At 46.2% G+C, this 17,973-nt stretch overlaps 1 protein-coding gene across 3 annotated transcripts in view; it reads left to right on the forward strand.

The window, feature by feature from the left end:
- Positions 1–17,973, forward strand: part of LOC119174068 (cyclin-dependent kinase 8) — a 209,301-nt gene that overhangs the window by 129,761 nt on the left and 61,567 nt on the right. For all 3 annotated transcript variants that reach the window (XM_075896280.1, XM_037424854.2, XM_075896281.1), the window contains exon 11: positions 7,617–7,714. In XM_075896280.1, the coding sequence (XP_075752395.1) occupies positions 7,617–7,714 (98 nt within the window). The remainder of the gene's footprint in view (positions 1–7,616; positions 7,715–17,973) is intronic.

Here is a 17,973-nt window from a genome sequence, read left to right on the forward strand (position 1 = left end):
TCTACAACGGACACAATGTGCATCTATCTACGGTCAATCGAACAACTATAAAAGTGTTTGTATCACTTCGGCAAATTTTACAAGTACGGGAAACAGCGTCTTTGCAATGAAAGTAGGCATTGACAAGATCGCCGCTGCCAAGTTGAAAAGTGCCCACTTCATAAAAGTGGGATACGACAAGCAGCTGCATGTAAGGTGCCATGGGGAGCACACAACCGTGGATATTTTCGTGCAGAAACAGCGCAGTGAGCAGTTTCTTCAAGGCACCCTTTTGGGAAACTGCATGACACAAAAATTTCTGCTTGTTGTAGGTCTCCACCGAGTTCCGTCGATTCTTCTGTGCCATTCAATATTTCTTCATTGAGGTCCACACAAGGACGCAAAGTTGTCCCTCGCCATGTTGTTTAAGAAAGCCCTAAGGTAGGTCATAGGTTACCTTAACAGAGCCTTACATAAGTACGAGGGAAGTTTAGAAATAATTACGAGATAGGTTCTTGAAATGCATTAAGGGCAGACTTATGGCTAAGGTTGACTTAAGTTGTGGGAGTCACGCATATCCGCACTACAAGCGCTGCTACAATATAACCAATAGAAGGTTTTTCAAAGCCGCAATTGCACAAAATGTGTTGAGCATCCAGCTGAGCGCATCTGAGAATCAAAGAAAGTGATGCGTGGTGCTTAAAACCTTTTTCAAAATTTAAGAAGAATTTAAGGTCGAAAAACGCACGTTACAAGTGAAACTAATGCCAATAGGAGTTGAGAGGGGGTCTAAGAAGATCAAGTACCATTACAGAAGTTTGCCGGCTGCTTCTAAGGTTGCCGCAGTTATGCACCTAGTAGTGTACAGCTGTACCAGTAGAAGGCGGTACTATTGATATAGTGTACTACAGTACTGCCCAATGGCACTGTAGCACGTAGAGGTTTCTATATTTTAACGGCTGCCAATAAAACATGACGTCACTTCCCTGCCTGAAGACTTGGCTGTCATGTTATTGCTCGCCCGATGCGCTTGGGCGGGATCCATCTTCGCTGATCTTGTGCTTGCATCCTCGTGACACAATCCCACCGCCGCTGCTTCACCATAACGACTATTGGTGTTTAAGGCTCCACCGGGATGTCGAAGTTGTTGGCCGCTCCATTTTCACCAGGCATCGCTCAGATGCGCCCGCTGCCACTGCTTGACTTCGATAACTTTAGCTCCGGGCCTACATGACTGCGGCAGTTCGAGCACTTTTCGTTTGCTACCGAACTTTACGTCGCTCCGGCTGAGGTACAAGTGTGCTTCAATGCTGTACTGTATGGGCTTGCAAGCAAGGGTAGTCCTCGCGTTGACCACACTAGCCGAGGCGGACGTGAAGGATGTCCTTGCTGTGAAAAAGGCATACACTGATTACTTCGATTACCTGCCCAACAAGCTGTACAAGTCAGCACGCTTACTGTACTCAGGGAATGGGTGAAACAGCCAACACATTTTTTACTCCAGTACGGACGATGGTGTAGTCATGCAACAAACAGTCACCAGACTTCGAAGAGGCACTTGTTCGAGACAGTCTTCTTGTGGGCTTGCTCGATCGCGAGTTTTTGGATCAGCTCTGTCAATACCGGAAAATGACGTTGCAAGCAGCGCTGACGTACGTCCAACAACCCTAAGATTCAGATAACGAGTGCTGAGCTCCTGACTTGGCAGAGGCACTGTTGTTCGCTGTCATTGCCACTCGCAAGGCAAAGCTAGTGCCAGCTGATAAGACAATGTAACAGGTGTGCCCATTCTATGGTTGAGCTTCACACCCTCGGGCCGACTGTCCGGCTCGTCAAGTGTCCTGCAATGTTTGCTGCAAGACTGGCCATTTCGAGAATATGTGCCGCAAAGCAAAAAGAAGTGAGGAAATGAGAAGCACATACAAAAACCTTCGATCAGCTTCATGGAGTTGCATGCAGTTGCGGAAGAGGGCTTAAATGCGAAATTTGTTGACGTACTTGTTGATGGGCACCCCTTTTCTTCAAAATGGACTCCGGCACCGAAGTTTTGGTTGTACCCTGTATGCTTTTTGGCATCCTCTCGAAGCTTCAAAACCCTAAGAGCGAGTTGAAAGGCCCAGGCAACAACATACTGTTGGTCGTAGGCACTCGCTTCACTACCCTGTAGTGGCACGGCAGGTCAACCAAGCAGCTTCTTTACGTCCTAGCAACCAAGACAGTCCCACTGCTAGACTTTGTGGCAATCCAAGTCTTGGGCGTCTGGATACTAGCCGACAAATTCGTGAGGTCTTCACAGCTCTTGTATGACTTGTGTCTCGATCCCAATCTCTCTCGAGGACTTGGAATGCGCCCCAAAGCCTACACTACAGTGCAGTCCACTTATAACGATACCACATATAACGATATATCGGTTATAACGATGGGTCGACTTAACAGTCTCATTTTATGCATTGGGGCTATGGGGAAAAAAACCATATATAACGATATGTTATCCACCGCATATCGGATACAACGATGAAAAGTTTGCCGTGGACGGCATGTTTCATTCAGAATAATCGTAACATTTAGATTGATAAGTTCTTCTGAAACGAACGATGCCGAGACAAGACGAAAAGTTAGCGTAGGCGAGTACGTATCTGCCGCCACTGCAGGACAGCGCCGGCAGCGCGTCCCGGCCGTTCAAAAAGCCGAGGAGAGCATCGCGAGTTGGCGCGACGCGCTACAGATGGCGCCAGCTGTGTCACGTTTTGCGCCTCGCCGCGCGTCGACCGCGGAGAGGCTGAGAGAATTTAAAAAAAAAATGCGAAAAGCAAAGCGCCGCGCTCCGCGGCTCCCCGCCTTCTACAACGGCAAGCCGGCAAGCTACTCGTAGCTTGCCGAACGAAAGCGGGAAAGAGAGAGAAAATAAAAAAAGCGAAAAGCAAAGCGGCGCAGCGGCATGGGGGCGGGGCCTCGTTGGCATTCCGGCTGTGTACCTCTGGCTGTGCTTTCTTCCTCCCACTGCTCCCACCCCGCTGTCGATCAGTCTCTCTTCCTCAGCGAACCCGTGATGCGTTCTTCGGAGTAAGAAATAAAGTCTTGTTTTTGACATCCTACTATCTACAATATTTATTAATTGGTGAAAATAGCAAAATGAAGCCTGGAGCTACAAAAGGTACGTCCGGTGACGATTTTTTGGTGGCAGTCCAGATATAACGATCACCGGTTATAACGATCATATTTTTAGGTTTTCTCGATATCGTTATAAGTGGACTGCACTGTATTAGGCTGCAACCCAATGCTATGCCTTCCTCCTTGAGCGTATCTCGGCACATCCCTCTTCCTCTCTGCGACGTAATCCAGACAGAACTGGACAAACTCGATGCCGAGGATGGGATTCGTCGAGTGGACACACCCACTGACTGGTGTGCTGGGCTGATTGTCATCCCCTAGGTCTCTTGCGGTTATCGGCAGTGCTTAGACTTGACTCACCTCAATAAGGTGATTCTTGGAGAGAGTCACGCGCTCCCTACAGTGCAACAATGTATCAGTTCGCTTGGAGAGGCTACAGTCAAACATCCACCGAGTCAAGCTGTTCTCAGAGTCCCAAGAATTGACCACGTTCATAACCATGTTTGGACGCTATTGTTTTCTAGGGCTGTCGTTTGGGATCACGCCTGCACAGGAGTACTTCCAGTCACAGATGTCCCGAATCCTGGAAGGCCAAGCGGGTGTTGCGAACATGATATGATCTAGAAGGGGCTGTTAGCACTAGTCATGGGACGCAGCAATTTTTTTTCAAGTACATATGCATGTATATGCCGCGTAATTCCAAGTACTAATAAGGTCACTGACTTCTGAAAACATATTTGGCAATCTTTTGGTGCACTGTGTGATATTTTTGCAGCCCTAAGAAACAGCAAACAAAACCCTACGCCAGTTTCTTTTTCCCCACTCACACTGTTACTGCTTTTCGAATCTCCCGAATTTGAAATTCGCCAGATTGGCAGATCGACATTTGAGTTTGGAGAGTTTGTGGAAGGATTTTGAAAGTGCTGCAAATGAATGTGGACTTCATCATTGCTTGCATAGTGGGTTTGTTCAAATACTGTTTTTATTAAAATAGCATTGCACGTCTTCATTGTCGACAATTTATGTGATGTTTAATGATTTGTACATAATGTTTTCTTTTGTGAATGTGAGCTTTTTTTTATACTGCCCCACATTCGAGATTTTGTGATAAGAAATTAAAATATGTCTTTTTTTCATAACCTGCCCTGACTTTTGGATTTTCGAGCTCGAAATGTAATATTTTGCTGCTCCAAAAATCGCTCTAAAATGTATTTCAGCTGCTGCACCCCTGCGTCATGCAATCTGGGCAATGGTTACCCACCTGGGGCAGGATGGGGTGTATGCCTTCCCTACGAAGACTGTCTTTTTTTTTTAATGTAGTTGAGGCCCCACGTTGTAGACATTTGTGCGGGAGATGGCTACAGTTCACATTCTCGGCCTCAGCTGTTTGTCTAGGGCAGCTTCACCTGCCACGGCCAGCAGCATCTGCTAGCCTCCAGGCCGGACTACCACCCACAGGACACGCCATGGGCCCACACGCGCTCTTTGCCTTGTTCGCTTTCCTTTGATGGTCTCAAATGCATCGCAATACAATGTATTGCCTAAAAGGGGTCCTGCAATACTTTTTGAGTATGGTCAGAAAATACGGTTGATCGGTAGTCAAGGCACCCGAGAACACACGCGCCAAGTAATATAGTACAGTACGCAGCCTGGAAATCGCTATGAGTTCTCAAAGGCAACTAAATACCGCTTTTTTCTTCTTCTCGGAAAATGATGCTATACACTAAAGAATCTATGCGTAATAGGTCTAAGTGTCACGCCCTTGGCTGATTTGAGCATGGCACACTAAGGGGGTCACTGGGGCAAGAAGGCCATGACATGTTCACGCATGCTTGCATGATTGCACTGAAAAGCCGCACGTTTGAAGAAAAGAAGTGCTCAAGGTCGCGAGGCATGCGTTGTGCACCTCCTTTTCCCGTACCATCCCTCCCTGCTTAGCTCCCCGTGCTTTCGTTGTGGTGAGAGAAGAGGAATTAATTGCAGCGTGTGACAAATATTTCTAACTCTGCTCGTACTGGACAGATTCTAAAAAATTTTGCAGCAGCCAGTTCATGAGGCAATCAGCTCCTTTAGTGAATCCATTCCATGGCCACAAGGAGGAGTGTTCCGGGGCTACATGTATGCATACACTCAAACCCCAATACAACAAAGCTGCATCTCACACGAAAATAAGTTTGTTACATTCAAAAATTTATGATAAAGGTATATCTTAACACTATGCCTATTGCCAGACTATTTTTCATTTAATTGATGATTGATCGATATGTGGGGTTTAACGCCTCAAAACCACTATATGATTATGAGAGACGCCGTAGTGGAGGGCTCTGGAAATTTCGACCGCCTGGGGTTTTTTAACGTGCACCCAAATCTGAGTACACGGGCCTACAACATTTCCGCCTCCGTCGGAAATGCAACCGCTGCAGCCAGAATTCGATCCCGCGACCTGCGAGTGAGCAGCCAAGTACCTTAGCCGTTAGACCACCGCGGCAGGGCTATTTTTCATTTCGTTCGTTATAACCGATATTTTGTTATATCGGGGTTCGTTATATCGAGGATTGAGTGTACCTCAAGATTTTGCCACCATGTGGTAATAACTGTCCAGCTTTTGTCAGGACCTTATATTTCTCCCACAGACAGCATTTGCTGCAAAATTTGGTCCAAACTGACATGGAAAAACGTTTGGTGCCCTCATGCAACGCATTATATATATGAGCACTCTTGTAAGAGTGCTGCGGTTAAAAACTGGTGACGTGCATCTCATGAAGTCTCATGAAGTCTTCGTGTCACCTGAAAATCGTATAATGAAAGCAGGCAAAAATCGCTCAAAAGTGAACCTAGTTGTGGTTGGAGGAATTTCCAAGTGTTTGGTGATTGCACTTTGTGATGCATGACACATACAGTAGACTCCCGTTAGTACGAAGTTCAGGGGAACCGCAAAAACTCGGAGTTAGGTCACAATTGAGCGAAATTCACAAGCAGCTGCACTTTCATTGTTTCAAACATGGCAGTTCTTTAGTGAAATAGTCTGTCATCTTTTCTTGCCGAACCTGACTGCGGCCGGCAAGTTTTCCAAGCACTACACAGGTCAAAGTGCTTCTTTAGCATTGTCTTCTTCAACAAAACATAAAAACTACAGCGCAAGAGCAAGACCCGCAGCAACATCGGTAGTCCTAGGTAGTGGTTCGTTCCTATGTTGTCCACTGACCTAATCATCTGCACAGTTGTTTTTTTCATTAGTAGACCGCATGTATGGACGTTGCGGCCTACGGCAACAAATTTTTCAAAAGGGACGTTTATAAGAATGGCCCCAAAACGATTGTTGTCGAGTCCTGGTCAACATCTTTTAGGATTTTCGATTTTCGTTGCCAGGTCAAGCGTTCAGTAGGGGTCACGAGTTGCCATTGTCAAATGTCGCACTCTTCTAACTTCAACCAAGCTTCAATTCAGCGCGCAGCTGAAGCACATGACATGTCGCAATGAAAGAACTAGTTGGCTGATGCGATTAATACGATAACCTGGCATTGACTAAGCAAGATGGCCGCTTTAGTGAACCGTGGCGCTGCGGGCGATGGCGACAACAGTGCGGTCCAACAGCTGTCTTGGTGACCTTGGCACTTGAAATCCCTATTTTATTGAAAAATTACGGTTACCTCGAGGCTTTCGAGTGAAAAATAACTTCTAATTAACCAACATTATGGGCTTTAACTTTCTTTTATCAAGCATTTTTTCTATAGGCATGCATGCGAAATCGGTGGGACCACTTGTTGGTATTTAATTAATCAAAAATCCCAATTAAGCAACTTCTAATTATTGGGAGTCGACGTTAGCAACAAAAGCAGCTTGGCTGTTCATAAGTGACATGCTTCTAAAACTCTAAATTATGCAACATTTAAAATAAGCCATGTGCAAGAATAAAATGCACTTAAAGCAAGCAGCTATCTTTCCCAGCATCTGAACTTGCCACATTATAACTAATAAGTAATAAGTTTATGGGTCGCCTATAGACGGCAGGGTTTCAGGCTGTGGCTAGTCTGGAGACCCCTCAGGAAAGAGACCAAGACAGACTAGCAGCAATCTTTACTCCATTGAGTCTTGGCTGCAACTACCCGCTGCCAGCGGCTGCTAACCACGTGTTATGAGCACACACACGATCATCATTCTCTTCTTGTATGAGCGCTCGATGTCTCCGAGTGCTCCCATAAATCTTAGCTGCGTGGAAGCTAGCAAAGACTCCGGTGCTGCGCTAAAAGAAGTGCTTGCTTACCTGCCACTTGCTTTACATAAAGCAAGACAGCACGTCAGAGTGCACTCCTCCTTTGCATTAGATGGTATCAGGTTGGCGGGACTCGAGGTGTACTGCAGGCTAGGGGCTCTGCTTGACCGACAGTGACTTGTGAGAATTTGCGCAACTGTGTTACATAGACGTTCATGATGTGAGAAGGCACAGTGGCATATTATTTCTTGTCTCTCAGGCTGTAGCAGCTCTTTTTGGCAAATTGTGAGAGATCCTTTTTCTTGCCATGCAGCTACAGAAGCTGTTGCTTATGGACCCAACCAAGCGGATTACATCGGAGCAGGCCATGCAGGACCCTTACTTCTTGGAGGACCCTGTGCCCACCCAAGAGTAAGAATGAATGATCATATGATGGCCCTTTCTCTAGAAAACATCACTGTTGAGGTCCAACTTTAAAAACACATGGCATTGAATGCGGTGTGGACAGATGTGCTCTTCCCGGGAAGTCTTTCACATCGTCTTCATACATTGCTGTATATGGGGCAAATGCTGCCACTTCAAAGAAGCGCTTCAACACAAGCTGTTCGAAGTGAGCCATGTCCAGCGCAGTGCTGTGGCGATTACAGTGCTTAGCTGCTGACCCGAAAATTGCAGGTCTGATTACGGCTGTGGCTGTCACATTTCCACGATGGTGAAATGGTAGAGGCCCGTGTACTGTGTGATGTGGTAACGTGATAAAAATATCCAGAGCCCTTCCCTATGGTGTACCTCATAATCATACCATGGTTTTGGGATATAGAGCCTCAGATATTATTATTATTATTATTATTATTATTATTATTATTATTATTATTATTATTATTATTATTATTATTATTATTATTATTATTATTATTATTATAGTTGTTGCAGGACAGTGGCTTTCAATAGGTAGTGCCGCGTGAAGGATGGAGTCACAGGGCAACCAACAAATTCCCCATTACACTGTAACACTTAGCACAAACTGCGTCTGCAGTGTTTGAGAAGTTTAAGGGCTGCCGTAGATCATTTTGTTAATGTTACGTCCACAGCGCGAACATTGCAGATTATTCTGGAACCGACGTGGCCACTAAAGATAGCGCTGGAATATTCGACGGCACATTTATAAATGTCAACATGCTTCAGTGCTTGGCAGTTGACCAATGGCCCTCACTTAGTTTGCCTCTGACAGTGCCAGTGTGCATCGCTGTAATCTGGCCATTCATTTACCGGTCACAAGTTCAGTTCAAACAAACACTTTCATTTTTGACAAGCCATTTCTTCCTTTGTCAGTGGCTCAACCCCATGACAATGTACAGTGAATTGTCATCAATTCGAACTCGGTTATTTGAGAATTCTGCTTAATTCAAAGGATTTCTGTGGTCCTGTACAGTAAAAGCTCGTTTATCTGGACCTCGTTAACTCGAAAATTCAGTTAACTTGGACTCGCGGCGCGGTCCCGGCAAAACTGAGTATATTTCAATGAGATCAAATGCTCATTAATTCGGAGGGATTTAGCCGCGCACCGGTTATCTCGGACAACTCCGGAGAGGGCTATCGGGACTCCAAAGTCGCGCGATCTCGGCTGCTTGTAGGCTCAAGCACCGCTTGCCGTAACCGACGGCAGAACCGGAGTTTTGGAGAAACCGAAACCGAGCGAACTGCAGCAAAATATGACCATTATGATAGTGAATGAGGGGGAAGTGGCTAGGTGGCGCTAGTCACCACCCGGCGGAAGTACCACACCAAATCAGGGAGTACAAGGTGATATGGGATGGACATCATATGAGGGCAGGGAAGCTAGCAGCAAGATAAAATTTGAGAAGCGATTGAGAGAAATGAAGGAGGAGCGTTGGGCTAGGAAGGTTTTCAGCTACTTGTACATGAAGAACGTCGAAACAAAATGGAGGAAGCGAACCAGGAAGTTGACTGGTAAATACTTAGAAAACAGCAGGTGGCCAAACCAAAAAGAACTATCGGTTAAGAAGAAACTGAAGGAAACGGAGACTGACATGTGGAAAATGGGCATGATTAAGAAGTCCGCACTAGAGGTCTATCGAACTTTTAAGCAGGAAATTGCCAAGGAAAGGATCTATGATAATACTCGGGGTAGTTCTCTACTGTTTGAGGCAAGGACGGGAGTACTGCGAACTAAGACATATCGGGCCAAATACGAAGGGGTAGACACAGTATGCAGTGCGTGTGGAGAGGAAGAAGAAACTGCCGAACACTTGATAATGTTCTGTAAAGGGCTTCACCCTATAGTTCAGGATGATGGCGCAGAGTTTTTCAAAGCACTGGGGTTTAGGGACTGGGAGGGCAAAATAGACTTTAAGCAAGTAGACTTAACTAGAAGGAGGTTATCTGATTGGTGGCTAAAGTCAAGGCACGAGTGAAAATTAAACTTTTCACTGCAAAGTACGAATCCTCAAACTCACTTTCTAAGGAAAAAATAAATAAATATAGTTTTGAGTTCATTAAGTATTACGGCTTGGTGGCGCTAGCCACCACCCGATCTAAAGGGTACAGCCATATCCATCCATCCATCCATCGGAAGCGCTTGGACCACCGGCACGTCCAGTGACTAACAGCTGCTTGCTACGCCCATGCTACGCCTACTGGTGTACTTCGTGTCTTGGTTCTTTTTGTTGTGACTTCGTGTGTTGCGGCTGTGTTTGTGCGCGTTGCCGCCGCCGTCGCGCTTCATGGCGACCGTCACAGGAGTTAAGCGGCCACAGCAGCCAGCAAATGATCTTGAAAGGTCATGATATTGAAAGACGTGGACACAGGTGTTTCTCGACAGGAGATAATGAAAAAGTACAATGTTAAAAGAAGCACCTTAAGCGACTACGTGAAGAACAAAGAAAAAATTTTCGAGGCGTTTGACAGCGGCAAATTCACCGGAAAACGAAAACGACTAAGGACGGCAGCACATTTGAAGCTGGAAGACGCGCTTCTGCGGTGGATAACAGACATGCAGAACAGCCAGCTTCCCTTGAGTGGACCGTTGATCTGTCAGCAAGCTGAAAGGTACCCACTGAGAATGAACATCGAATCTTTCAGTGCGTCTGAATGCTGGTTTGCCGGCTTTAGAGAAAGGCAACGGTTAGTCTTTCAAAACGTGTACGGGGAAAAAGCAACAGTGGATGAACGTCGTATTGCTGACTGGACGACAACTGAGCTCCCCCAGTATCTGGCTCATTATGAGCCTGTCAACGTCTTCAATGCCGACGAAACGGCTCTCTTTTTTAAAGCCTTTCTGGACAAAACGATCATGTTCAAGGGCGACCCTTGCGTTGGAGCGAAGAGGAGCAAAGAAAGGATCACTGTGCTTCTCGCTTCAAATATGTCGGGCACCGAGCGCCTGCCACTGCTAGTCATCGGTAAGGCACGTAATCCAAGGTGTTTCAAGAACATTCACCACTTTCCTGTGCAATATCGCGCCAACAAAAAGGCCTGGATGACTTCGGATATTTTCCAAGCTTGGCTGCCAACTCGACCGCCACTTCTTCGCTAACAAGCGCAAGGTTTTACTTCTAGTTGACAACTGCTGGGCTCATACCAGAGTGACAGGGCTGGAGTGCATCGAACTTGTATTTCTACCTGCAAACACGACGGCTGCTCTGCAGCCACTGGATCATGGGATGATTCAGCACGTAAAAAGCGGGTACAGAAAGCATGTGCTGGAACGGATCCTGCTGTGCAAGGAAGCAGGGCGAGAATATGACGTGACTCTCCTGACAACAATTCACATTTTGGCTCATGTCTGGAGCGAAACACTGCTCGCGGTCATTGCGAATTCTTTCCGGCACAGCGGCTTTGTCTGCCCTCACGACTCAGATATTCCTCCAGAGGCCACTCCAGAGGACACCCGCGAGCCCACTGGAAATATGGACGACGAGGTGAATTACACACGTTTTGACTCTCTCCTTCTTAGTGGCGTCCAGATTTTAGACTATGTCTCTATAGACTATCATGTTGCCGTTGCTGGTCCGCTGACTGACGATGATATATTATCGGAAGTGCTTGAGGAGGACCAAAATCACTGTTCCGAAGATGATGGCCAGGATGAGCTGACGCGACGTCACCGCACCATGCAGGAGGCAGCCGAAGCCCTCGCTGTCCTCGAGGAGTTCTGCGTTTGTTCTCGCGACAGTGAACGTGCGCACCATCACCTGATGGGATTAAAAAAGATTGCTCTGTCAGAAATTCCGATGGAGAAGCAAGCAAAAATAATGCTTTTTTTTAAATAAATAAAGGTTTGTCTGTGCCGTGTACATTTTTCTTTTGTTTTCATGGTCGATTCGATAATTCGGAATTCGGTTAACTCGGACATTTTCTCTGGTCCCATCAGATCCGAGTTAACGAGCTTTTACCGATGTAAGTTTGAGTGGATAATTTGAAGTGGCAGTCACAAACAGTCCAGTTCAACTGAAAATTTTGGGTGCCATGTGGCGATTCCCTATCCCGACTTTGCCACAATTACGCAGATACAATGGTCTTTAAAGTCACACAGAAATGCAGTTAAACGATAATAATGAGTGGGGACCAGTCCGGTTAATTCGAAAATTTGTGGTGCCGTGTGGAAATTCCCGATTTCGCCGCAAATCCGCAGATATGATAGTTTTTAAGAGCCACAAGGCAATGCAGTAACGCAATAATTGGGTAAAAAAAAATGGGTAAAAAAAAGGCGTCTTGTGGCAAGTTGAAATGTGTGCCTGCAAGAAAAATGGGCTTCACTGCAGCAGAGTGGTCACATGTTTCTCACAACGTCAGCACATTGTGATTTACTCACTCTTTTTGGGAATATGAAGAAAAAAATAAAGGTAAGTTTTATTGAATTCACTATATATGCGAACGTCCGATTGGTGGTTGCCCAGCAATTTGTGCACTCGCGCTGCTGGCAGAGTTCTTGGATACAAGGATTACTTCAAAAACTCAGTTTGACGCTTCAGGAATCATGTTTTCTATCCAAAACATATAGCTTATTTCGCCATACTTTTTGAATTCTTCATTTCACCAGAAATTTGGGTGGACGGTCGCATCATGATGCGCTGACGCTGCGAGGAGCAGGTGACATGCTGCTTACGTGTCATCGCTGTTTTGCAGTGAAGCACGTCATCCTTTCAGCAGGTGCACATTTCAATTGACCATGACACCTTCTTTTTTTTTTTTCTTGCACGGGCAGCAGTGAAGCCCTCTGTTCCCTCGGGTTAGCGGAAAAGTCGGGACCAGGTTTTTCTGGAAACCCTTGGAGCTGGAAACTAGTTGGCACAGCAAACTATCACCTCTTATTACTTTATATAGTTCAAAGCTTCTTGCATACTACGTATTGTATGTTGTAGTAATTGGAAAAGCTGCTTGATTCGAAAATTTTTCATAGTCCTGGCGACTTTGAATTATCGAGGTTTTACTGTAGTACGTGTTACAGTGCAGTACATTTGTAGGGGCTACAATAGACCCTTGTTACAACAGACTTCCTTTACTTGAATTATTATTTGTATTAAAATGTATTGCAGTCTTAGTCCAAGCATATGCGCGTTACTCAGAACTCATGAGCAGTGGGCTTTGGTATGTACAAGGAGTAATAGCAAATTCTCCGACTTCACAGCACTTAAGCATTGGGCTGAACCTGTGTATCATCCACAACAAGCCACGAGTTTCCATATTCATGTTGAAAAATATGGCATTGCCCTTAATCAGTGCCATCTCTGACCAACCCACAAATTAGCAGAAGCTTGCATGAGGAGGTGTTGCCAGTAAATTGTAAAGGTGGGCAAGTTGGTGTTATGATTTATGTTCATATGTGAAGCAGCGCATGGAGACAAGTAGTGCAACTCCCGAACATCGCGGATGCGCGGTGTTTGCAATAACTGATCTTCCGCTCGCAGCTCCTTTGACTACATCGCGACCCGTGAATATAGAATGAGTGAGAGAACAATAATAAATTGTGCGATTTTTGACGGTTGTGCCGTTCAGGAGCTGTAATTTTTTGAAAAATGCTGGCACCTTTTTTTTGCCACCTCGACAGGTGCAAAAATTTTAGAGCACTTCTCCATAGTTTTCAGTGAAGATATCTTGGAATCACATGATAAGAAAAAGGGATGGTGGCACGGGAGCTAAGTGTGATTTTCAAAAAATTATTCTTTAATGCCCCCATTGAAAATAAATTTATTTATGACTGGAAATTCTCTCTGCTTATAACAGACCCATTCACTGTTCATGTAAAAGTCTCTTGTAACAGTACTTGCATTGTACATACTCCTCCGTAAACTCGATCGTCTCCTGGTTAGTTGCGTGCAGCATCGTGCCTATGCTGCCCATGCACGCCGTCTCTGCTAGGTGGCTCGCTGTAGCATGCGCGCGCATCTGCCCTGTGAATTGTTCGTCCCCACTTCGCTCCAGACCATGCACAGATGAGCAGAGTTAGAGAAGCTTTTTTAATTAGGGTAGGGATAAACTGCTGCCAAACAAATCGCTCTGTGAATATCTAGCCGTGATGAAAACAACAGATGAGCATCACATATCCTTTGTTTTTCCCGAGTTATTTCTATGTCAGCTGTGATGTTTAATGATTGAAGCACAGATGCGCGCGTGCACATCGATACACAGACACACACACACACATTTGTGGGTGGTAAGTTTGGCCAGCTCGTTCTTACTAAACGTTTAGTGAAAACCACTGGAATATTTTTACCAGAAGTAGTTTTGATTGACAGTGATGTTTGATCATAAAAAGATGCCTCAAAACTAACTTTCATTTCTCCAAAACACACCTTTTGATGCTCAAACCTGCTCCAGTACTCCTACTGTACTGTGCCAAAGCTGCTCTAAAACGACATTATTCATGCTCCTTGAGCTACTCCAAAACACGAAAGTCCATTTCCACTCCTGGAAAAGTTTAGGACAGGCATGCCAACTATATGGTATTGACCTTACATGTCCTGTTCAAACAGACATAGCCAACCCACTATGTGATTTATGGTATAGTTTTCTGGTCCTGGCTGTATTTACCTTTGTCATATCTTACATGAGTTTGAGAGAAAAAGGAACTTTTGCATGTGTATTACTGCAGCCAGATGACATCAATTGCATTAGTGTGCTTCTTCACTTGTTTGGTGTTCAAATCTCTGGTCAGAGCATACCTGCACCCACACTATTTGTGTACCATTCTATGGTAGACAAATGGTACACAATCTTTTTGTGTACCATAGATTGGTAAGGTCTTGAACTCACCTAGACTTGAAGAAGGAATGACAGAAACTGATACACAAGAAGCCAGTCAATAAGCTAGCACTGAGAGGGAAGGTACAGGAATTAATAGTCTTGCTTCAGAACAGATACTCTGCTCTTACCAAAGAAACTAGGCTTATGTTCTCTCTGTAACATCATTGGTGCAAGGTGCGTGGTACTCGCTTCACGCAAGACGGAGCTTCGTAGCAAGCGCCTAGTGACCTCCCCATGGCGACTGAAGTCAACAGTGCCGACCCTTTCTTAACGACCGTGCTTTCTCCTACCACTTCAGCGCTTTCTCCAACCGGCCCATCGACCCTCATCTTGGAGGCCCCGAGAGACCCAGGTACCTTTTCCGGCACCGATGGCGTTTACATAGAAGACTGGCTGAGGTCATACAAGTGAGTGGGTGTACGTATGCGATGGGACCCAACGCTTATGCTAGCCAAACGTGATTTTTAATCTCGGAGGCACCGCAAAGGCCTGGTATAAAAGGCACGAGGAAGAACTGACCAGCTGGGAGTTATGCAACCAAAAGCACTGGGAGCTATTTGGCAGGCCTGTGGGAAATCAACGCGCCGCCCAAAATGAGCTTGCACGTCGGGTTCAGACGTGCACCGAATCCTACCTCACGTACATTCAGGTCGTGCTGTCTTTGTGCCGCAAGGTGGACTCGCAGATGGCCGAAGCCGATAAGGTTGGCTATGTTATGAAGGGCATAGCAGATGACGCCTTCCACCTTCTTGTGTTCAAGAATTCATCTACGGTTCAGGACATTAGTATTTCTGAATGCCGGTGCTTCGAATAAGCCAAGAGCTGCCGTGTTCTCCACCAGTTTGCCCGCCTTCCAAACTTGGTTCCAACATACACGTGTGAGGACCCTCGCCTGCCTTCTACGGAAAGTCCCGGGGATATTGTCCGTATTGTTCGTCGGGAAATCGAAGCCGCAGCTCCACTCGCGTCATGTTCCCCCAACTCCGACAGCTATCACGGTACCGTCTCCCTCATCAAGACCGTCATGAGGCAAGAATTGGACAGCGCCGACTTGAACATCTGCTCCATTCATTGTCCGGACTATGCCCGACCAAATCTAGCCGTGACTGTTCTGCCCAACCGAGGTTTTTCTGCAACCTCACATTATCGCTACCGGGGGGAATGGCACACCTCAGACGATCGGGCGATATGCTTCAGTTGCGGTCATGTAGGCCACATTTCGCGCCACTGCCATGCTTGGTTCAACTCTGCTTTGTGGCCTCACCATCCACCTTCGCCCACCTGCCTGGAATTCACTCTCGTCACCGCAAACAGAGCAGCTGACGCCTGACATTTCCTTGCCCCCTCAATCTAGCGGCTCGCCTTCACTGCAGTGTCGTTTCTCCCACTCGCCCCCATCTCATCAATTGCCGCCCCCAAGCTCTTTTCAGTGCTCACCTCCGGAAAACTGATGAGAGCAGCTCTTGGAGGTGATGCTGCAAACTGACCCGATGCCAAAATCCTCTACTGACCCTGCCCACACATGGAAACCTAAGTAATTTTGATGTCGACAGTGTGCCAACTACGGCTTTCATTGACACTAGCGCCACATGTCTATCATGAATGCTGACCTTAGAACACGGCTGAAGAAAGTCCTTACTCCTGGCCTAACTCCTGTGGTCCTAACTGCCAATGGTGGAACAGACGCCGTGATTGGTCTGTGCTCAGCTCGTGTCAGCGTCGCCAGACATCACACATCAGTTCTGTTTTATGTTTTAAAACATTGCCCTCACAACATAATTTTGGACCATGACTTTTTGTTTGAACATTCAGTCTTGATAGACTGTTCTGCCGGTATAGTTAACTCGCTCTACCTACTGTTGTTGATCCTCCAATTGCCCTCTAAGTCGGCTCTGTTCCACAGAACACCTGCATCTTCCTCAACGAGCAGTTGCTTAAATATGTGTCTCCTTTGTTCCAGCTGTCCCAGATAGTGGTTATATTGTGTCCCCCAATGTTGACGTTCTGCTTTCGCACAACAATGCATTTCCTCACATCGTCATCTCTATAATGGCCAATGCATCCTGCTTACGACTAGTGAATTTCGGCCTATGTACACAAGTCCTTCCTTGTGGTATATCTCGCTGAAATCATGCTGGTGGCAGATTGCCATATTTGCACTCTAAGTCATGACAGCATCCCAAGTGCAGAGAAAACTTCGCCTACTCCTCCATCAGACCAAATTGTGTTAACCAAGATGATGGCACCCGACTTACTGACCGAACAGGCTAAGGACCTACGTTCCCCCCTTGCATCGTTTTGGGACATCTTCGACCTTGGCGACCGCCCCCTCGACCAGACATCAGTGCTTAAGCATCGGATCGATACAGGCGATAAGAGTCCCACCTATCGGAGACCTTACCGCATTTCCTATGCTGAGCGGTGCATCATCCAACAGGAGGTCGACAAAATGCTTTTTCGGAATATCATCGAGCTTCCTGCAGTCCATGGGCGTCCCCTGTTGTACTTGTCAAGAAGAAGGACAAAAGCTGGAGATTTTGCGTCGATTATAAGCATATAAACAAGATCATGAAGAAGGACAGCTACCCTTTGCCAAGCATAGACCATGCCTTGAATTGCCTTCACAACGCAAAATATTTTTTCTCCATCGACTTTCACTCTAAGTACTGGCAAATTGTTTTTGATGATATGAACCATGAGAAGACGGCATTTATCACTCCTGACGGTCTTTACCAGTTTAAAGTGATGCCATTCAGTTTATGCAATGCGCCAGGCACGCTTGAACACATGATGGACGCCCTCCTGCACGGCTTCAAGTGGTCCATCTGCCTGTGCTACCTGGACGACATCATTCTTTTTTCCCCTTATTTACCGATGCACCTTGGAAGCCTATCGAAAATCTTATCTGCATTTTTTACGGCGGTACTGCAACTCAATTCAACAAAGTGCCACTTCGGCCGTCGTGAATATTTCGTGCTCGGACATCTCGTTGATTCTGTAGGGGTTCACCCAGATCAAGATAAAATACGGCAGTAAAACATTTCTCTGTACCAACCTAAGCCAAAGACGTTGGCTGTTTCTTTGGCCTTTGTTCTTACATCCGCCGCTTTGTTGAAAATTTGGCCGATGTCGCACGCCCTCTCACTCAACTCCTGAAAAAATACGCTGGCTTCATGTGGGGTCCTGAGCAAGCAGATGCTTTTTGAAATCTAGTGTGGCTGCTTACTACTCCTCCTATCCTCACTCACTTTGACATCTCAGCTCCAACAGAAGTTTGTACCGGCGCAAGAGGCTATGGCATCAGTGTAGTCCTGGCACAGAAACGGCAAGGACGCGACCGTGTGGTTTCCTATGCCAGCCGCGTTCTTTCGCCTGCTGAGAGAAAATATTCAATTACTTAATGC

Source organism: Rhipicephalus microplus, chromosome 5 (genome assembly GCF_043290135.1).
Source record: "Rhipicephalus microplus isolate Deutch F79 chromosome 5, USDA_Rmic, whole genome shotgun sequence".
Classification (NCBI taxonomy): Eukaryota; Metazoa; Arthropoda; class Arachnida; order Ixodida; family Ixodidae; genus Rhipicephalus; species Rhipicephalus microplus.